Source organism: Perognathus longimembris, chromosome 13 (genome assembly GCF_023159225.1).
Source record: "Perognathus longimembris pacificus isolate PPM17 chromosome 13, ASM2315922v1, whole genome shotgun sequence".
NCBI lineage: Eukaryota > Metazoa > Chordata > Mammalia > Rodentia > Heteromyidae > Perognathus > Perognathus longimembris.
In genome coordinates, this window is record NC_063173.1 from 514,683 (window position 1) to 536,526 (window position 21,844).

Sequence of the window (21,844 nt, forward strand, 5' to 3'; positions counted from 1 at the left end):
CCTGAGCTCTTCAGCTCAAGGATAGTACTCTACCACTTTGAGCCACAGTGCCACTTCTGGTTCTCTGGTGGTTCCTTGGAGATAAGAGTCTCATGGGCTTTCCTGCCTGGACTGGCTTTGAACTGGGATCCTCAGATCTCAGCCTCCTGAGTAGCTAGGATGACAGGCAAGAGCTATCAGCGCTGGCTTTCTTTCTTGTGTACATGTAACCATTACTGGAATTTGAACTCGGGCCTGGTTGCTGTCCCTTAGCTCTTTCACTTAAGACTAGTACTCTACCACTAGAACCACAGCTCCACCTCCAGCCTTAAGCTAGACTCAAAATCTACATCCCCCAGCTTTACTTTTGCATAAATAGATTTGGAGAAAATCCAAATCTTTCTCTGAGGATTCAGCCTAGGAGAGAGAAAATCCTGAGTCCGGCACCAGAGGTCCAGGCTAAATCGAGGGATCTCATTTCCAGACTGTGTGGACCCCAGGGAGCCTGGTGTTGGTGGGAATGTGGGGTGCCTGCTGGAAAAGCAGGGTTGTTAGTTTTGCCTGTTTGTGTGTTTGTTTTTCCTGCTCTGCCCTGAGCCTGGCCTCTGCCACTCCCTTCTCTAGACTCCGGGGGTCCAGGCTGGGTTCAGGGCCTCCTAAGCACCCAGGCCTTTTGCTTTTTTGCTTGCTTTCCAGATAGGGTCTGGTACCTTTGCCCACCTGGAGCTGGTGTGGGCCTGGAGCCCTTCTTCCACCTGGCCCGCAGTCACACTTGCTGAGGTTACTGTCACGCTGCCTGCAGCATTCTGCTCCAGGCTTGGCTTCTTCAAAGCTCGGTGAGCTTTCGCAATAGCAGCACTCACTGCAAGGGAGGAGTCTTGTATTCTTTGCCAGTGAGGGAAATGACACTCAAGGAGGTGGAGAGATTGGCCTAAGGCCACGAAGGGCTGCCAGCGGACGACGGGCCCTCCGGATGGCAGCGGAACCTCTGTCCTCAGCCCAGACGTCTCTGGGGCTGTCACATCTGTTCTTCCCGACTCCGCCCCAGCCCTGTCTTAGGTGGCTGTCATAGATGGGGTGTCTAGCATGAGTCTCCCAAGGAGGCTGGCATGGTGCCCGAATAGACAGGGTCACTCCTTGGGCTGGTTGGCAGTACCCTGAGAGGGGATGAGGGCTTAGTCTATGAAAGAGGACCAGGGCTCCGTGCAGAAGCAAGGGCTGTCTGTGGCTCCTGGAGGATCGAGGAGGCTAGGGGCTCAGATGAAGACCGAGAGTACAGCTGGGAAACTGAAAATTCTGGAATGTTTGTCCCCTGAACGGCCCCAGGGCTTGAAGAGAGCCGTAACATCCTCTGTGTAACAGGTACCGATCAGATAAGGACAGACAGACAGAGCCTGCATAGCGACCGGGTTGTCAGAGCCACTGAGTGGCTGCTGGGGCCTCCTCCCTGCAGGGGGGCTGAACCTAAATAAGCCCAACCTCCTATAGACTCTGACCCTGCTGTCCCAGCCAGAGATCTGGGATTCACAGAAGAGAGGAAAGACAGACAGACAGACAGAGAAGCAAGTGCTAAGACAGAGATGGGGGCCCAGCGCAGAGAGAAAGAGGAAGGGGAGAGTGAAACAAGGAGACAGACACTTGCAGAGAGGGTAGTTTGAGCAGGACCCGCTTCTGTCCACTGTAGCCAAAGAAGCAGTGTCCAGTGCGTGGATTTTCTGCACCCACGCGTCCTGCTGTGGCTCGAAGCTGTCTCCAGGGTCCTCCGTCAGTGCTTCCTCTCTGCCAAGCTCCAGGTCCGGAGACTGAACTAGGGGCTAGAACTCTCTGCGTTCTACAGTCATGGGTCCCAGAATAGGTAAGTCCAGGCAAAGGGAGGGGGCGAGGGCGTTGGGAGGGACTGGGGGAGCAGGGCTTCCTCCTCGGGGGGAAGGAACTGAGCTGGGGGGGCAGGCCCGTGCACAGGGGCGAAGGTGCTGGGTGATGACAGGGGAGTGGAGGAGCAGGAAAGCCATGTTTACTCAGGTGGAGGCAGGAGGGAGCTCAGCCAAACCACCTTGTGCTACCAAGAAGTGGCAACCACCGAAAGGCAGGCCCTTCCTGTTCATCTAGCTGGTGAGATAAGGAATCAAGGTAGAGACAGACGAAAAAGACAGGAAACCATAGAGAAAGGTAGTCAGAGACAGAACACGTCCAGACTGACAGGCAGACAGACAGTGATGAACAGGCATTGCCTGAGCTTCAGAGGAAGGTGGACGGCAATGCTGGAGGGAGGGCCACTACAGAGACCCCGAGAAACAGAGAAGCAGGAGGCCAGGAGAGCAAGACAGACAGATGGAGAATCACACAGTGTTCTGGCAAGATCCAGGTGGAAAAAAAAGGTTCAGAGAGAGAGCTTCAGAGACCTATCTGGGCTGGCAGTAGGGTGGGGAAAAGGCTGTAGGAGAAATGTGTGGAATTCTCCAGAAGCCAAGCTTGGAGAGTAACACGGTAAGTACCCCAGGGCCAGGCGATGTTGCAGCGTAGGCTTGGGAAGGCTGGGATAACAAAACGTGTTCAGACGGAGCTCTGGGGGCAGGATGTCTGCAGAGGTCTCTTCTGGCCCCCCGGGTACCTGGCCTGCGGCTCTCCACGGCTCCCCAGACAAGGCCCCCCCCCGTTCCCGGCTGGCAGTGAGGATCTCAGGTGAGGACACAGACCCAGCCAGGCAGAGCCCCGAGTCAGGGCAGGAAGGACTGGGCGGACGCTTCCTCCCAGGGGCCCCTACAGGATAGGAGGGAGGGAGCTCATGCTTGGGGATTGGGCTGGAGTTTTTGTTTATTTTTTGGAGGCACGGTCTCAAACTCTCAACCCTAACTGTGTCCGCCTCCTGAGGGTTGGGATTCGATTATAGATGTGTACCGTCATGCCCAGCACAGGAAGACTTGGTCTGAGGGGTGAAGAGAAACGGAACTCCCAGTCAGCCTGGACTCAGTGTGACTGCAAGGGTTACAGACCCCACGATGTGGGAACAACCAGAGCCTTCCGTGGTTCTGTACTCTACTCGCTCCCCAGCCACTCCCTTGCCTCTCCACCTGACTTTAAAAACACGTGGCCCCTGCAGGCCAGCTCTGGAACATTCTCTAGATGCTCCCCGACACACACACACACGGCAGGAAGCTGATCCCAGAGTCCACCCACTAGCTGGCTGAAGGGTGAGAGGATGCAGGTGGGAAGAGCCCTGGGCCAAACACCAGATGGAGAGAGACCCGCGGTGCCCCCCAGAGCACGGGGGGGGGGGGGGTCAGCCAGAGAGCCTCAGGGCACCGGCAGGCTTCCGGCAGAGCTCCCCAGCCTGGGCAAGGTCAGGGGTTAAAGAAAGCCACCCCCGTCTCTGTGTGCCCCACAGTGTGCCCCACAGGACCCTCCACCCACCTCCACCCACCTCCCATTATGGTGAAACTTAACCTTCCCTCATTCCTCCAAATGCCATCTCCTTCAGGAAGCCTTTCTGGTGGACTCCCCCTGGGGTAACCTCTGCCAGCCAGCACACACGGGCGACCTGACTCCCGACTGAAGTCCGTCCCTCCTCACTTCCAGGGTTGCAACTGTCGATCTCGACAGCTGCTCCAGCGCAGCCCTGTGTGATGTTCAAATCCAGGCTCTGACTTTCAGTAGAATGTTCTCATCTGTGTGTGTGTGTGTGTGTGTGTGTGTGTGTGTGCGCGCGCGCGCGCGCACACCTTGCACTTGTTCTGTGACTTGAACTCAGGGCCTAGGTGCTGCTCCTAAGCTTTTGTGCTCAAAGACTAGCACTCTACCACTTGTGCCACAGCTCCACTTCCAGCTTTGTTGGTGCTTCATTAGACGTGAAAGTGCCACGGACTGGCGCTGAACAGTAATTTTCAGATCTCAACCTTCTGAGTAGCTGGCATTACAGGCACGACCCACCAGAGCCTGGCTAGTCGTGTCTTTTTAACAGGAGAGGAAATTGATGCTTGGAGCGGGAAAGTGACTTGTACAAGGACACACAACAAGTCACCATCAAAGTGGGGGGGGGGGCGCGCAGGACACAGGATGGCCTGCTGCCAAAGCTTTCTTCTCTGTCTGCGTCATTGTCCTTCCCCAGACTGCACAGTGGTGAGACTTTGGCTGCCTCAAGCATTTCGACACTGGCTCCAGACAAAGCCAGCTGTTCACTGAGTGTTGGTGAGAGTGGCCAGCAGAGCTGCGGGGAGGGGGAGGGAGGTTACTTCGCTCCAGGCTGGCCTGGGCCTTGCCTGCCGTGCCAGACTTTAGACAACCCAGATCCAGGTGGTGAGCTGGATTTGACTGCCATGAATTCAATGTCCAGTCAGTTCCCGCCCCTTCTGGGAACGCCCAACCTTTCTCTGGGCAGCTGTGGAGGCAGAGCCACGGTTGAAGGGGCAGGACTGGGCCTTCCGTCTGCTCTGGGAGCTTGCTCTCTCCGGGGCAACCTGAGGATGGCACTGGTGCTCTCACGGGCGGTGCCCCGAGTCTGGGCACTAATGTTTGAGATGATGGAGTTCAATGCCACCACAGCACACTGGAGGAGGCCTGATTCCTGAGGTCTTGAGTTCTGCCCAGGGCTGGGCAGAAATGGGATGGGGTCGGTCACAGTGCATAAACTGCCTTCCCACCCTTCCCTGCCCTTACCATGAAACTCTCCTCCCTCTCTCCCTCCAGCCTTTCTTTTTTTAAATTTAATTTATTTGTTTATTCATTGAACACAAATTTTTTGACAAGGTGTTGTGCAAAAAGGGCACAGTTACATAGTAGGGCAGTGTGTACATTTCTTGTGATATCTTACACCCTGTTTTTCTGTCTCTTCTCTAGGTCAGGTAGACATATATACAATATACAATGTATCAAGAACATATACAGTAGCCACGTGGCCACGCCCAAGAAAGTTCGCCTAGGGCTTTAAATGTAATGTCGACATTAGACAATATGTCGACAGTAGTCTTATATGAACGTACATACCTAGCTTTTGAGCTATTGTATTCCCCTGAGAGGTCAATTTTTGACCTTTATATGTTGAGTAATTGTTTGGTTTTAGTTACATACTGTTGGGTCGCTACCCCAATCCTGTGGGGAATACTATTTGACAAGCAGTTTTTGGTTTCACAGACTTGGTCTCTACTGTCTCTCCGTCTCCCTTTCTTAACAGGCATGTATCAGGGAGATCATGCCCCTTTGTTTTCTGTGTTCTAGGCTTGTCTTGCTCAACATTATTTGTTCGAGTTCTGACCATTTCCCTGCGAATAACAATATTTCACCATTCCTAATAGCTATGTAGTATTCCATTGTGTATAAGTACCATATTTTTTGGCCTCCAGCCTTTCTTTTTTTTTTTGGCCAGTCCTGGGCCTTGGACTCAGGGCCTGAGCACTGTCCCTGGCTTCTTCCAGCTCAAGGCTAGCACTCTGCCGCTTGAGCCACAGCGCCGCTTCTGGCCATTTTCTGTATATGTGGTGCTGGGGAATCGAACCTAGGGCCTCGTGTATCTGAGGCAGGCACTCTTGCCACTAGGCTATATCCCCAGCCCCCCTCCAGCCTTTCTTAAAGTCCTAAAGCCCGAACTGAGCCAGGCGCGGTGCTAATATAAGAGAGCCAGGGTAAAAGTACTTGTAGCCCCAACCCTCAGAAGGCGCCGGTAGGAGGATCATGAAGTCAAGGCCAGCCTGGACTGCATAAAGAGATTCTGTGTCAAAACACCAAAGAGGGGGTGTGTCCAATCTTAGAACAGAAGAAGCGGTGACCTTCCCCAGCTGGGTGGACAGGAGCTCCGTACAGGGGGCCTGCATCGGCCTGGACAGGACCTGTGGAAGTTCCGGGAGGGCAGCTGGTGCTACAAGTGTTCCAGACACTTGTCAGAACCTGGCACTGTTTGGGATGGTGAGCTCTTGGGTTCCGTCCCATTAAGGGAAGTCCACTGCTCAGTATCTCAGGAAACAAAGAGAAAGAAATTGAAGGGCCCGTCAAAAAGAGCGTGCGTGCCACGTTAGGCCTGTGGACTTTGTCTCTGAGCTGTGGAAGATGCGCGAGGAAGGGAATGGCTGTGCTTCGGTGGTCCTGAGAGAATCTCACCGCAGCCCCGCTCACGTGTCCAGCAGCGCTATGAAGGACTCCGCGTCCCCTTATCAATGGGCCTCAAGGCTGGAGGGCCCAGGCCAGCTGCCCGGGATGCCCCGGCTGCCAGAGCCCAGCCCTGAGTCGCAGCCCTATTCCCCCACCTGCCTGGCCTTCTTTCCTCAGTGGTATTGCCAGCTCCCACATGTCCAGCTCATGCCTGGTGGACACGGGCCTTCTCCAGACCCTCCCCACCCCCACCCCGCCCCACCCCACCCCCGGTGCCCGAGCAGCTCTGAGATGGCATTGGAACAGGTGCTTGGAAACTGAACCATGTCAAGGACTGGCAGGTCCTGAGACACACAGAGTTGGCTGGGTCAATGAGGCCCTAGCTAGGGGAGGATAAGCCCCTTCCAGAGCCCAGAGGCCACATGGAGGGGGGGGGGAGGAGGAGGAGGAGGAGGAAGAGGAGGAGGAAGAGGAGGAGGAAGAAGAAGAACAGGAGGAGGAAGAGGAGGAGGAGGAGGAGGAGGAGGAAGAGGAGGAGGAAGAGGAAGAAGAACAGGAGGAGGAAGAGGAGGAGGAGGAGGAGGAGGAAGAGGAGGAGGAAGAGGAAGAAGAACAGGAGGAGGAAGAGGAGGAGGAGGAGGAGAAGGAGGAGGAGGAGGAGGAAGAGGAGGAGGAGGAGGAGGGGGGAGGGGGAGGAGGAGGAGGAGGAGGAAGAGGAAGAGGAAGAGGAAGAAGAACAGGAGGAGGAAGAGGAGGAGGAGGAGGAGAAGGAGGAGGAGGAGGAGGAGGAGGAGGAGGAGGAAGAGGAGGAGGAGGAGGAGGAGGAGGAGGAGAGGAGGAGGAAGAGGAGGAGGAGGAGGCAGTGTGGCGGTGAGCTGACCTATCTCTGCTTCCTATTTTAGGCCTAAGAAGATCTGCCTGCTGCCCTGTGGGCTCAAGGCTCCCCCTCTCCCCCATACATGCCCAGAGTCCCTATTCTTAAGGTCATCATGGGTGTCGATGGGGCCGTCAGGGCCAGACTGGGAACAGAAAGTCCCCGCACAGGGTCCCTGGCCCAGCTTGGAAACCACCAGAGTGCCTGTCCCCCTCCAGTATCCAGCCTATCTCCCTCAAGAAGGAACAGCTGGATGTCCTCTAGACAGACCACCCAAGGGTCCTGCCAGAGGAATTTCCCACAAATGACAGCCAAGCCCAGCCCTCCCCCCTTCTATTCGGAGTCTCTCCTCGCTAGATGCTGGGCTGATCACGCTGTTGACTGGAGCCCTCAGACCTTGCACTACCCACCCCATACCACCTTAGCAGCCCCCGCCTGGAGTTCCAGCTCCAGCCGGCCTGCCTCCCTCCTTCAGCTTAGTGTGGCCCAACAACGCTGCTCTTGGACTGAGAAGATGGCAAGTGCCTCGATGGGGAGGAAGGACTGGCCCCTGGCTAAGGGTGCGGCCTGTGCAAAGGCTCGGAGGTGGGGAGAGCAGGGTGGACTTGGAGAAGGGCCAGCGTCCACTGGAGCAAGAGGATAATGCGCTCTGGGGATGAACAGGTGAAGTGTGACTGGCTCCCCGTGACCTTGAACTTGAGGTAGGGAGTTGACTCTTCATTATGCACCAGGCTGGGGAGAAGGAAGGGAGCTGGCTGTCACTAAAGACTTGGGAGCGCCAGGTACAGAGCATTTCCCTTGGTTCTGTTACAGTAGCTGTGAGCTGCTGTTCCCTTCCAGAGAAGGAAACTGAGGCTTCGAGAGGCTGAGCAGCTGCCCTGGGCCACACAGCTTCACGGGCCACTGGTGGGAGCTGGTAGAGCTGGGGCAAAGAACAAGTATTTGAATCCAAAGTCTAGGGCGGTGAGGGTTTGGGGAGGGACCCAATGGGAGCCATGAAAAGCAGGAAGGAGCGCTGTGCTGAGCAGGCCCACGTGTGGAGGGAGAGGGGTTGACCGGAGCACAGGGGCTGTGAGACTCCTGGAGCCCCCCCCCCCCAGGCGTCTGTCCTCACCGTCAAGCAGGGATGGGCCCAGGGCCTGCTAGCAAGGACTTCCTTCCTTCTGCTCTGCTCTGCTCTGTTCTATTCTGCTCTGTTCTAGAAACCTGAGGTCTTAGACCCTAGACCCACGCCGTAAGGTTGCGCATGTCAGATTTGGCCACTTGCCTCTCATAGAGAGATGGTAGCAGTGAAGGGAGAGAAAGGAGATGGATTCTGTGGCAGCCGTGGGAAGAGAGCACTCTGCCATGTTTGGGGTACGGGCATGAGCTACATGCTTAAACAGACAGGGAGCTGAGGGCAAGAGGAGAGAAGCTGAAAGACCCCCCCACCCCATTCCCACCAGTCACAGATTGGAGCTGGTTGAACTTTATCTGAGTCCTTATTCTGGGGAGGAATCTTGAGAAGCTTTCTCATCCTGAGCCAGGATAAACAAGTCATTGTGCATCTTTCCTGGTGGGTGGAGTGGGCTGAGGAAGCTCTGTTGTTCCTCAGGGGTAGCTGTGGCCCCCATAACAATGTCACTGAGAAGTGGAAGAGCACCAGCCTGGAGCAAAAACGCTAAGCGAGTCCACCAGGCCCTGAGTTCAAGCCCAGCCTCAGTACCAGCACGTACACACACACACACACACACACACACACACACACACGGAGCTCCTCAAGGAGAGGTTCACTGGGCTGTTTCTGTCCAGTATGGCTCAGGGAGATCACAGTGTGGATGAATATTTACTCTCCCTTCTAGAACCTACCAGTCACCAGCTCTGTCCTGCCCTGGTGTCCTTGGGTAAATTGTGGGCCTCTTTGGCTCTGTTTCTGCACCTTTAAAATGGCTAACCTGGCCCTCGATTTCTGCTCAGAGGCTCCCCAAGGCCAGCTTTGTTTGGGAAGGCGGACAAGGAAGGAAGCCCACGGACGCAGGGCCCAGGCCCAGGCAGGGTCACCCCGGGCAGCCCCAGGAAACAGCTCCGAGTAGGCGCGACACTTCGGACAAGCTGAGTGTTGTCCTCTTGGGAATTGGGAATCCGTGTTGGGAATCAGATCAATCTGCTGATCTTTCAAGAAAAAAAAGAAGCCCCAATCTGGAGTTTATGTGAAATTTCCAGATTTTTAGGTGGTGGCAATAAACAAAAAACACTCAGCCAGCCAGCCAGCGTTATGCAAGTGCCAAGATGATATTCACCCCAAGAGCACCTTGCCTGGGAGCCTGGATCCTGGGTCTCCTAGCCATAACCTCTGACCTCCACTGCCCTCTGACCTCTACTTGGCCTGGCAAAGCAGTGAGAGGGCCCTGTGGGGAGGCTTGTCCTTCTCCTTACCTAGGAAAGTCAGGAAAAAACAAAGAAGCACCGGAATGCCAGGAGCCAGTGGGAAGGACCTGGCAGGGTTATGAAGAGAGTAAGTTATTCTGAGCCTGGTGGCCAGACCTGCAAACAAACTCACTGGAGAGTTTGGAGCAAAGGCCGACTGGCCAAGCTGGCACTGGTGAGGCCCCTGGGAGTTGACGGAGGTCATTCGCCCTCCACGCCTGAGAGGTGAGGTTCCCCATTGCACTTACTGTGGCTCCGCATCTTCTAGCTGTCAGCCCTGGGGCACTCAGGGTCCATGACTGAGAACCTCAGTCGCCTGGAGTGGTCCCAGGCCTTGCTGTCTGTAATGGACAGACTCAAACGTTCTGTCCTGCCTTGGTCCTTCCTGTCCTGGGATGCCAGCGCTCTCCTGAGCTTTGTCTTGTCATGTCTGAGCACCTATGGCCCTGCTTCTCCTGAAGGGACAAGTTCAGGCCTTGGTAGTGAGTTCTGACCCCCCCCCCCCGCAAATGCTGTATTCCTATGCGACTGGGGGCCACATACGTGGGCTCTTTGACACTTTCCCAACAGCAAGCACTATCGTCCTGACCTCTGCCTAGAGGACAAGACTGTCCCCATACAGCCAGCCGTGACAAGTCACGGGACAGGAGCTAGATGGGAACAAGAACTGGCCACACAGAGAGTATCTTTGCATCTGTTCTAAGGCCATGGGTGTAAACTTCATCTTATGGTTGCCTTTATTTATTTATATTTACCGTGTGTGTGTGTGTGTGTGTGTGTGCGTGTGTGCGTGTGTGTGTGTCCAGCCTAGCCCTGCACACAGTGGCATTCCTTCTACAGCAGCCCCCCTTTGCCCTTGGGTCCTGAAGCGGGGTCAGCTCCTCCCCGGGGGCGGGCTGTACCGGGCTGGCCTCTTCCACAGGGAGACAGGGAGCAGAGAACAGGACCTTGCTCCCCTTCCCTCCCCACACACTCCTCCCAGCCTCGGCCTTGAACTTCTGCCTCGTTCTCTCACTCTAGATGTAGCAATGCTTTTTGCTACTACAGAGCAAAGGAGGCGAAGCTGGTGTGGAGGGAGACTGGAAATGTGTTTTCAAGCCTGGAGGGGTGGGAGGAAGAGAGTAGCTGGAGACTCCACTGGGGTGGCGGGAGGAAGAGAGTAGCTGGAGACTCCACTGGGGTGGCAGGAGGAAGAGAGTAGCTGGAGACTCCACTGGGATGGAGTAAGAGGTTGCGGAAACCGAGGTGAGAGGAGGACTGTGTGGGAAGGGACTCAAAGGTCCCGAGGAGCCGGGCACCAGTGGCTCACGTCTGCCGTCCTAGCTACTTAGGAGGCTGAGATCTGAGGATCGCGGTTTGAAGCCAGCCCAGGCAGGAAAGTCTGTGAGATTCTTACCTCCAATTAACCACCAGAATTCTGAAACTGAAGCTGTGGCTCAAGTGCAAGAGTGCTAGCCTTGAGCACAAAAATTCAGAGACAGTGACCAGGCCCTGAGTTTGAACTCCCCAGGACCAGCACCAAAAATGAAAAAAATTGTAAGGACTTGAAGGCGTGGCGGGTGCATACCTATAGTCCTAGCACTCAGTCAGGAGGTGAAGCAGGAGTACGACCTCGTCTTCTCAAGGCCAAATCTGGCTTGGGCTACAGAGTAAGCATCTTGTCAAGGAAGAGAAGGAAAAAGGGAGAAAGGAAGGAAGAAAAGGAAAGAAGAACGAGATAAAGGAAGAGAAAGAAAGGAGTAAGGGAAGGATGAAGAGAGAGAGAGGGAGAGAATAAAGCCAACACTGTTGGTGAGTCCCCTTAGGCAGACCATCACGAAGTCCCCGTGAAGAACAGTTCAATCATTTGCTTGGGCTGGACCAGCTGGGCAGAGGACTGTTAATGAAGGGCACATCATAGCAGCACTGTGTCAATGTGGTGGTAGTTGGTTTCAGTGGATTTCCTGTCCAGGCTGAATTCAGAGGCTCAGGTTTTCACGAATGCTTTCTGCACTAGGGAGGAGGACAGAACTCCCTGCCTTTCAACTAAGGAACCAAAGGAATGGCTGATCTTTTTTTTTTTTTTCCTCCAATCCTGGGGCTTGAACTCAGGGCCTGAGCACTGTCCCTGGCTTCTTTTTGCTCGGGCTAGCACTCTACCACTTGAGCCACAGCGCCACTTCTGGCTTTTTCTACATATGTGGTGCTGAGGAATCGAACCCAGGGCTTCATGTATATGAAGCGAGCACTCTACCACTAGGCCACATTCCCAGCCGATGGAACGGCTGATCTGAGAACACAGCAGAGCTGCAGCCAGGGACCCAAACATGGGCGGTGCACTAGGGAGACCTCCACAGCTAGTAAGGGTGCGAGGGGAGAAGGTTTCCCTCCCCCCGTACTGTGGTTGAGGGAGATGACCTAGGAGGGATGGCGGATCTGTCAGATGGAGAGAAGCTGGGGGAGGTGGCTCCAGTTGGACTATGTTGCCTGACGAGAGTGAGAAAGAGAGAGAGAGAGAGAGAAAGAGAGAAGATTGAGCAGGAAAGGAGGAAAGGAGAGGAATATGGCCTTCACCTGAGGTCTACCTGTACCTTTGTGCCTCCCCTCTTTGAAAACATAAAAATTCGACCCATAAAAGTTTGAATATGTCCAGGAGTGGTAGTACACATCTGTAATAACAGCATTTGTGAGGCTGAGGCGGGAAGATCGTGAGATCGAGGCCAACCTGGGCTACATAGTGAGACCCTAAGTCAAAAAAAAAAAAAAAGTTGTTCATGTGTATGTGTGATACCTGAGACAACCCAAATGTTCACGAGCTGAATAACAGACAAACTACTACTCAGCCATAAAAAAGAATGGAATATCGACATGCTACAGCATGGGTGAACATCATGGTCATTGAAAGAAGCTAATTACAGAAGACCGATACATGGTGCATGAGTTCATTCCCATGAAATGTCCAGATAAAAACAAATCCGACCGGCGGACAGTAGATTAGTGGCTGCCCCGAGCTATGGAGTTGGGGGGAGGGGGCGGCACTGCCGACAATATGAGGCTTCTTACTAGAGTGAGAAAAGTGTTGTACAGTTACAGAGTGGTGGTGACTTTGTGGATTGTGAGCTTTAACAGGATGGATTTTATGGCATGTGAATTAATGTCAGTGAAACCAGAAAAGAGTCAACCTTTTGTAGGGAGTACACAACGCCAGCTCGAGCGGGCGCAGGGTCTCTGTAGCCCTTTCTGAGTTTGCCTTCCAGGACTGAAGGTGGAGAAGGAAGGAGCCTCCGTGTAGGGGTGTCCTCGGGTAGATTTCAGGCTCCACAAGGCCTTGCTGAATGAGGGGAAACTCCGGCCTGTGGGGAGAGGGGCCTGGAACAATGGGGTTAGCTTCCCACAGGAAGTGGGGCCTCAGGAGGAGGAAGGCCCGGTCTTCATCTCAAAGCTTGGGTGGAGTCTCCCAGGCTGCAGTCTCCAGGCTCCCCACAGAGACGTGGCTCCAGGCCCTGGGAGATGCCTTTGAAGACAAGCTGTCCACTGGCTGCAGTGTTTACCAGAGATGAAAGCCAACACACAGGGAGGCCACGGATCCAAGCCAGCCCTGCCTCCAGTCAGCCGTGGCACCATGTGTCCAGGGGGCATTAAATGGGTGAGCCCTGATGGCCCTTTCCCACTGACCAGCTGTCTGTCTGTGCGCCTTGATACAGGAATTGGGCACTGGACTGGCTACGCACAGGCTGCTACACTGTGTTGGAGAATCTGTTCTAAGTAGTCTCAGCTAAAGTCTCAACCCTGACTCTGGACCCTGCCTTGACACATACCCCCAACACCCAGCCCTGATCCTAGACAGAGCCAGGCAGACCCAGGCCCAGATTCCAGGTCCAGGACACAAGCTGTCTTATGTCTGGGAGCCAAGGCTTGCTGAGACGGCAGGTTCTGCCCGAGAAGTTTCTGGGAAGCAAGGCTAACATGGTCTCTTTAGTAGATCTACGCAGGAAACAGAATGACTTGAGAAGTAGTAGGCATACATCACACCCGGTCAGGAAGGGCCGCTCCACGCATGGTGACCGGGGTAGGAATCAGGAAGGCTCAGATACACGCCGACTCCTAAGTTCCTGCCTCCCCACCCCACCCCCTCATACCACGAATTCCTTCTCTGGAAGGAATTTAGCTCACCTCCTGGCTGGTTGTCCACAGGATCAGCAAGCAAGGGACCCCAGGTGCTGGACAAGGACACCCAGGCCACAATGGTTACAGAAGACACATCTGCAGGCAAAGCCAACCCAGAACCTCAAGGTTTGTGGTCACGTGCATTCCACAGCCTCAAGGTACCTCTGGGGCCTGGCATGGGTGGGATCTTCCGGAGAACAGGAGGCTGGGAATCACAGAGATAGTCTACAGATGTCACTCTTAGCTTGGTTTGGGGCACCGAGAAGGTCCTCCCCTTCCACTGGAGAAACGGGGACTGTCCTGTGGGAAGTTGGGGGAGAAGGCCCCTGTCTCCCATTTCCCTAGTGAAATAATCCTGCACCGCCTGAATACCAGACTGTCCTGACCCCACAAGAGTGGCCCTAAATAGCCCACATAACCGACAGACACCGCCGGTGTGCCAGGCCGTGTGCTGGTCCCACATGATGTACCCCCCCCCCGCCCCCCCTCATGCTGTGGATCAGAACCCAGGGCCTGGCTCACACTGGGGAGAAGCTCTACCACTGAGCCACCTCCCCAGCCCTGGTCAGGGCCTCAGTTCCCCACCCCCCCCCACCCACCCCCCATGCTGTGGGTCAGAACCCAGGGCCTGGCTCACACTGGGCGGAAGCTCTACCACTGAGCCACCTCCCCAGCCCTGGTCAGGGCCTCAGTTCCCCACCCCCCCACCCACCCCCCCATGCTGTGGGTCAGAACCCAGGGCCTGGCTCACACTGGGGAGAAGCTCTACCACTGAGCCACCTCCCCAGCCCTGGTCAGGGCCTCAGTTCCCCACCCCCCCCCCACCCCCCATGCTGTGGGTCAGAACCCAGGGCCTGGCTCACACTGGGTGGAAGCTCTACCACTCTACCACTGAGCCACCTCCCCAGCCTTGGTCAGGGCCTCAGTTTCCGCCATCCCCTTCGCATGCTGGGTCTTTGAGCAAAGAGAGACTCAGAAGAAAAGAGTGAAATACATTAAGCTCTAGAACAAATACTCTTTTTTAAACATTAATTCTTTGAAGTGAGCTTTTCTTTTCTTAGGAATTCAATGGATTTTTCCAGAGCACGGCTGTAGGCAGGCTGTGTTGTTTGGGGGTGAGGGGTTGGAGCTCCGAGGAAAGGCCAGCGGTAGGGGAGGACTGGGTGGGACTGAGGAGGAGGAGGAACTGGGAAAATCTGAGCGTGCATCCTGGAGAAGGAGCAGGCGGTGGGGTAGGGAAGAAGGTCCGACCCAGTCCCGGAGAGTTCTGCAGGTCAGAGGGGCCACCTGCCCGCCATCCCCGACCCCTCTACATTTAGTCACGCGGTCTCTAGTCACCCCCAGTCCCCCACAAAGCGTACCCGGGGCAGCGTTTCCAGTGTTCAGGTTCGTGTAAGAAGTGTGGGCTGCTCTAATAACCAACCACCCCTCTCTCCCTCTCCTCTCCCCTCCTTCTCTCCTCCCATGTGTCCACCTCCTCCTGTGCGGCCCCTATCTCTACTCCTTGGTCCTTTCATGTGACACCCCCCTCCCCCATCCTGTCTCTGTGTCCCTCGGCCTGCCCCTATCACTCACGCCCCCCCACCGCCCCAGTTCTTCCTCCTGTGCCACAGCCTGCTGCAGCTGGCTCAGCTCATGATCTCGGGTTATCTCAAGAGCTCCATCTCCACGGTGGAGAAGCGCTTCGGCCTCTCCAGCCAGACCTCAGGGCTGCTGGCTGCCTTCAACGAGGTACTGGGCGGGTGGGCTGGGCGCCTCCTCTCACTGTCCCTCCCAGGGCCCTCAGCGGCCCCAACACTGTGAACCCCTGAACACGTTCCTCCTGGTGCGTCCTGGCCCAGAGACTGGCCGGCCGCAGGCTCAGGGTGAAGGCCCCAAGCAGACACCTCCCACCCTGGATCCCTGGTGTTTGGAGCGCTCTTCTAACACCCTGGAGAGCACGTCACTGGGAGACACGAAGGAGCTATCCAGGGTCCCCGTGTCTGTTTTCCCTTTGGTTCCTTTACGTAGTTGTTTGGTTGTTGTTGTTGTTGTTGTTTTATGGTGCTGGGGTTGGAACTCAGAGCCTCATGCTTGCTAGACAAGTATTCTACCACTGAGCCAAACTTCCAGCACTGTTTTTGAGACAGGGTCTCCCTATCTTTCTGGGTGAGTCCTTGAACCACAGACTGCCTATTCATGCTTCCTAGGAAGCTAGAAGGACAGCCATACACCACAGGCTCCAGCGATTGGTTGAGTGGGAGCTTGTGATTTTTTTTTTTGTCTTGGGATGCCCTTGAATGATAATCCTCCTAATCTCAGCCTTCCAAGTAGCCCAGATTATAGATAACAGCGACCTGAGCCTGGCTTGCTTTATGCTTGTGATGGAGGTGCTATTGATTGTCCTAGGGAAGAATCAACAGAAAGTCACTTGTAGTGTCTGAAGAGAGGCTTCCACTGCAGCTGAAGCCCTCTCTGACCTTGGGGTGGCAAGAGGGAGGGTGATACAGTAGGAGGGATGTGTGATTCTCTGCCTCCCCCTCCCCAACCGCAGCCACACAGGAAAACGGGAATGAACCACTCGGAGTGGATCCGGACATCAGCGTTCTGCTGTGTCCCTAAGGACGCTGCCCCCCCTCCCCCATCACCCTTCCCCACAGGTTCTATAACACTCTCTCCCTGGGTAATCACATCTCTCCTGAAGTGTCAGGGCCTCCATCACAGATGTGACTCACCTCCAGATCTCAGAGGAGGGAAGGGAATGCCTGCACATCTGGAGAATGGACGGCAGTGTCCTCCCTCTCCGGGGTCAGTCCCCCCCACCAGCACACGGCTGGCATGGCCCCACCGTCCCTCAAGGAGACAGGAAGCACAAGGCACAAGGGCAGAGGCACCTGCCCTGTACTCATCTAAGTCCTTCCAGCACTGAATCCCAGGGCTGTGGTTGTAAGGCTTGAAAGGCCGAGCCTCAGTCCTCTGGCTTCAGATGTACTGCATTTGTGTCTCTCATTCATCGTGTCCCTGAAACAAAACCCCTTTCCCGAGTTGCCCACACTCTCCTGTGTTCCAACATGAAATTGGTTTTTTTAGCTTCATCCTCATTTCTCCTTCCTAAAAGGGAAGTGAGACACTTCTAAGAAGGACACAGACATATAACACAGACCTAAAGAGTCTATTGTTTGTTTCATGCCAGTACTAGGGCTTGAACTCAGGGCTTCATGCTCTTGCTTGACTTTTAATTTAAGGCTGGCACTGTACCATTTGAGCCACATCTTCACTTCTGGCTTTTTCCAGTCATGGGGCTTGAACTCAGTGCCTGGGCACTGTCCCCAATCTTCTTTTGCTCAAGGCTACCACTTGAGCCACAAGCACCACTTCTGGCTTTTTCTGTTTATGTGGTACTGAGAAATCAAACCCAGGTTTCATGAATGCTAGGCAAACACTCTACCACTGAGCCACATTCCCAGCAGATAAACTTCTGTTGTTTTGGTTGATAAAGTTGGAGATGAGAGTCTCTCAGATTTGTCTCCTGGGGCCTAGCTTTGAACCAGGATCTTCAGATCTCAGCCTCCTGAGTAGCTAGGGTTATCCAATGATATAGTGTGTGTGTGTGTGTGTGTGTGTGTGTGTGTGTGTGTGTGTTCTGGACCTGGCGCTTACACTCAGGGCCTGAGTGCTGCCCCTCAGCTTCTTTTGCTCAAGGCTAGCGCTCTACCACTTGAGCCACAGCTCCACTTTTGGCTTTTTGGTAGTTTATTGGAGATACTTTCCTGCTCAGGCTGGCTTCAAAGCGTAATCCTCAGATCTCAGCCCCCCGAGTAGTTAGAATTACAGGAGTGAGCCACTGAGAGCTGACTCCAGTAGTTTTTATTCAACCAGCCAGTCAATCACCCAGAGGAGAATATGGAAGGTGGCTCTCGGGGAAGGGTGGTGCAGACCCCTGAACCGTGTTCCGCTTCAGTCAGTCCCTCCCTGTCCCTTTGCAGGTGGGGAACACAGCCTTGATTGTGTTTGTGAGCTATTTTGGCAGCCGAGTCCACCGGCCCCGTATGATCGGCTGTGGGGCTGTCATGGTGGCCCTGGCGGGCCTGCTCATGAGCCTCCCACACTTCCTCTCGGATCCGTATCGCTTTGACCACAGCGGCTCTGGTAAGAGCAGGAAGGGCCACGCAGGAGACTGGCAGGTGCTTGCGGTCCTGCACTGGGCGGGGGGTTGCCCCGGACACCCGCTGGTCCTTCCCCGGGTAGGTCCCACGAGCGGGGAAAGGAATAATTCCATGGCAGGGGAGAAGTCTCAGGTTCTTTCTTGGTGTAAGCCTGCTCATTTGTGACTTCTTTGAGGTAAGAATGAACTTAAAACAGCCAACTTTAGGGCTTGGTATGTAGTGGATCCTTAGGAAACACTTATGAAACAATAACAACAAAAGACTTCTCTAAGCACTTTATGTGTATTCATGCATTTGATTCCTATAAACAGATAAAGGAAGGATAAGGGCTGGGAATATGGCCTAGTGGTAGAGTGCTTGCCTCGTATACCCGAAGCCCTGGGTTCGATTCCTCGGCACCACATATATAGAAAATGGCCAGAAGTGGTGCTGTGGCTCAAGTGACAGAGTGCTAGCCTTGAGCAAAAAAGAAGCCAGGGACAGTGCTCAGGCCCTGAGTCCAAGGCCCAGGACTGGCAAAAAAAAAAGGAAGAATAAGTAAATGAACAAATAAGAAAATGAAGGGATTTTTTTGGGGGGGAGGTGAGGCTTGAACTAGAAGCCTGGGCACTATCCCTGAGCTCTTTTGCCCAAGGCTAGCAGTCTACCACTTTGACCCACAGCTCCACTTTTGGTTTTCTGATGGTTAATTGGAGATAAGAGTCTCAAGGACTTTCCTGCCCAGGCTGGCTTTGAACTGTGATCCTCAGACCTCAGCTTTCTGAGTAGCTAGGATGACAGGTGTAAACCACCAGTGCTCAGCGAAAATGAAGGAATCTTGAGAATAGCAAAACCTTGTCCAACTCAGTGAGATTTTGTTGAGGGTTGACTTGACCAAAAGATGTCTATCCCTTAAGAAAGACTCAAGCAGCCTGAACTTTCACTTCATCCCTTCCGTCTCCTACTTACCTCCCACCTCCTCATCCACTTATTAATCCATTCATTCCTCCATCGACACACATCTATCCACCCACCCACCCACCCACTCTGCGTTCATCCACACATTTATCCACGCCTCCACCAGCCAGCCAGCCCTTCACTCATTCAGCCAGCGGTCCGTGTGACACACTCTTAATACTACCCACCCTGTCCCTGATCCCTCCCAGAGCATCCAGCCCTTGCCTCCAGGGAGCTCCCAGTATGAGACAGAAGAAAGACAAGCAAAAACCCCAGCGTGCCAGTTGCACGAGGGGCAGCCTCACGGTGATAGGAGCCCAGACGGAAGCCCACACCGCAGCCAGGCACCAGGAGAGTTTCCTAGGGGAGAGGGCAGTCTCTTTCCCCCATCCTCCTGTCAGCTCCCACCTCTGGAGCCACCGAGGCCAGGGGAGGGATGGTGAAGTGTGGGTTGGCGTGAGTGGGGGGACCCCGAGCTGGGAAAGGATGGCTGCAGCAGGAGGGGACTGCAGGACCTGGGGGGCAGTGGCAAGGCCAGCGCTGTTCACCGGAGGCCGGCAGGACTGGGCCTGAAGGATGCGAAGAGCGCATCCCGGCCTGAGCGGAGAGCTGTCAACAGAACACCGGCTCGTCGTCCTACGTCCTTGTCCGGAACTTCCACTTCAGCAGAACGTTTTCTGTGCGGGGCACACGTGTCCTCCTGTTGACCCACTGCCACCCCTGATCAAAGCCCTTCTCCCCTTGGCCATAGTCTCTCGTGCTGACTAAGCGCGTGTGACCCTGCCGACGTGCCCTGGTCCTGTCCCCATCCATCCTTCCTCCGCCATTGCCTCAGACACATGAAGTGCCAGAAAACAGCAGGCAGGCTCTCCAGAACAGTCATCTCATCTGAGGTGCGGCAGACAGGAGCGCCCCACACAACCCACCCTCATCACCATCCTCTCTGGGGGGACACTGAGGCTCAGAGAGGGAGGTGCTCCCCCCGCCGGCAGCCGGCAGAACTATGCCCACGGCCCTGCTCTGAACTGATGAACTCTCCGTCTTCGGATTTCTCCTCTCTAGCAAACTGTGGTTCTAGAGAATTCACTGGAGAGAGTCAAAAGGGCGAAGTCACACAGGGAGGCCCACGTCTAGGATTCTGGCCTTCGTGTGCAGGGAGTGGCTCTCTGGGCTGTGCTGGCTTTCGCAAAGCCAGAGCTTCAGAGAGAAGGCCACTTTGTACCCACGTTTGGCCTAATGACAGTGTGAGGCTCTCCTCAAGTTTGCTCAACCAATATTGGTCACCAACAGGGAACAAATATCTGGTACTAAATGGAGTAAGTAATTAGTCACTCCTGCATTCTGTGTCTGTGCCCTGAGCTGACATTGTGTCCTTCTTAAACGCCAAGAAACCCTCTATGGCCCTGATGGACTTCCTGTACACCGAGCCACCTCCTCTTCCTCCCCTCCCTCCTCCTCTCCCTCCCCCTCCTCCTCCTCCTCCTGTCTTCCCCCACTTCCCTCTCCTCCCCCTCCCCCCGCTCTCCCCCCCTTTTCTCTCTTCCCCATTCTCTCTTCTCCCCCCTCCCCCGCTCTCTTTTTCTGTGCACACACCAGTACGCCAGTCCTAGGGCTTGAACCAAGGGTCTGGGCGGTGTCTCTTAACATCTTTGTAGAAGACTGATACCCTGTCACTTGAGCCACGCTGCTACTTCCAGCTTTTTTGGTGGCTAATTGGAGATAAGAGTCTCAGGACTTTTCTGCTTGGGCTGATTTTGAACCTCAATCCCCAGATCTCAGGCTCCTGAAGAGCATGATTTCCCCCTCCTGAGCTTACCATGCCACAGGGTGCCCTTCTGAGGCTCTGGGTTGATTCATACTATGACTGCACCCTGGGCCTACTTTTCTTTCCTCTCTTTCTAGAAAATCTTGTTATTTCTTCTGGACTTGGCTCAAAATCTGACAGTCCTTGCATGTTTGGACGGCCTCATTTCAGCTAAGAGCCACCATTGTCCCAGCACTTTCGAATGTCTCTGCTTAGAAAGGTGGCACGGGGAAGTTTAACAGCAGAGAGTCGGAGGCCAGACCACCTGAGAATCCGCAGTCCCTTGTGTCTGCTAAGTGCCGTGTGCATTTGCTATGAGTGTGTCTTTATTATCATCTCTCAGAGAACGTGCTACAGGACTCCAAGGCTTCCTTGTGTCTGCCCACGACCCTGGCCCCAGCCTCGGCTCCTTCCAACGGCAGCTGCTCCAGCCACACGGAGGCCAGACATCTGACGGTGGTGGGCATCATGTTTGCGGCACAGACCCTGCTGGGAGTGGGCGGAGTGCCCATTCAGCCCTTTGGTATCTCCTACATCGATGACTTTGCCCACCACAGCAACTCGCCCTTCTATCTTGGTGAGGGCCGTCTCATCCCTTAGGTCCCGATGATCAGGTCAGGCTCAGATGGGAGGAAGAGAGGCCCGGGGTGGAGGCTGGGCATTGAGTTCTTGGCCTCCAGGCCCATGTGGCTAGGAAAGGTGTGGAGAAGCCCTGGAGATGCCCTTCGTCCTGACGGCTGGGCTGGCCCCGAGCTGCGGAGGGCAGCCTGGGACACAGGATGCTCACCTCGGCCTTGTGTTGCAGGGCTCCTGTTTGCAGTGACCATGATGGGGCCGGGCATGGCCTACGGGCTGGGCAGCCTCATGCTACGCCTTTATGTGGACATCGACCGGATGCCAGAAGGTGAGCCCCAGCAGCGTGCATTTGTCTCGAGGGCCTCCCAGGTGCTAGCTAACGGACCCGTGGCCTCCCAGGAGACCTTGAGCCAGACACCAGCAGTGCCACTGACCTTGGACCTACCTCTCGCCTCTCTGGGCCTCAGTTTCCCCATCCTTGTGATAATATCTACCCTGTCTCCCAAGGCTGCAACCAGAATCCAGTGAGTCCACAGAGGTGAGGAGCTGTGCTCACTCTCCCTTCTGTCACCATAGCCCTTCTCCAGGCCCTCAGCCCAGCATGCTCTGGGCAGGCAAAAACAAACAGAAAAACCCCACCTCCACCTGGCCCACGGGGAGCTCCATCTGTCTTTAGAGCAACCAGCCTCAGGAGATCAGAGGGGACCACCCTGGGACACAGTGAACAGGACTCCGGATGCACGTGTCTCCCGGGCTTCTTCCTGAAGGAATACGAACTGAGGGTCCTTCTAGTCCTGACTGCCGGAGAGTCTGGGAAGACGCTGCGGGCCCCATCTGGGAAACTGTGGTCCCCGTTCTACCTAGAGGCCAGAGCGGGCCCAGGCCTAGGGCTCAGTGTGA

The 21,844-nt window shown here is 55.1% G+C and overlaps 1 protein-coding gene across 1 annotated transcript in view; it reads left to right on the plus strand.

The window, feature by feature from the left end:
* The first annotated feature begins 1,237 nt into the window (after positions 1-1,237).
* The window catches only part of Slco2b1 (solute carrier organic anion transporter family member 2B1), a 43,632-nt gene continuing 23,025 nt past the window's right edge, over positions 1,238-21,844 (plus strand). The window contains 6 exon segments of the mRNA XM_048360502.1: positions 1,238-1,834; positions 13,511-13,641; positions 15,077-15,214; positions 17,449-17,611; positions 20,712-20,945; positions 21,174-21,272. Of these exon segments, the coding sequence (XP_048216459.1) occupies positions 1,819-1,834; positions 13,511-13,641; positions 15,077-15,214; positions 17,449-17,611; positions 20,712-20,945; positions 21,174-21,272 (781 nt within the window). The 5' untranslated portion in view covers positions 1,238-1,818.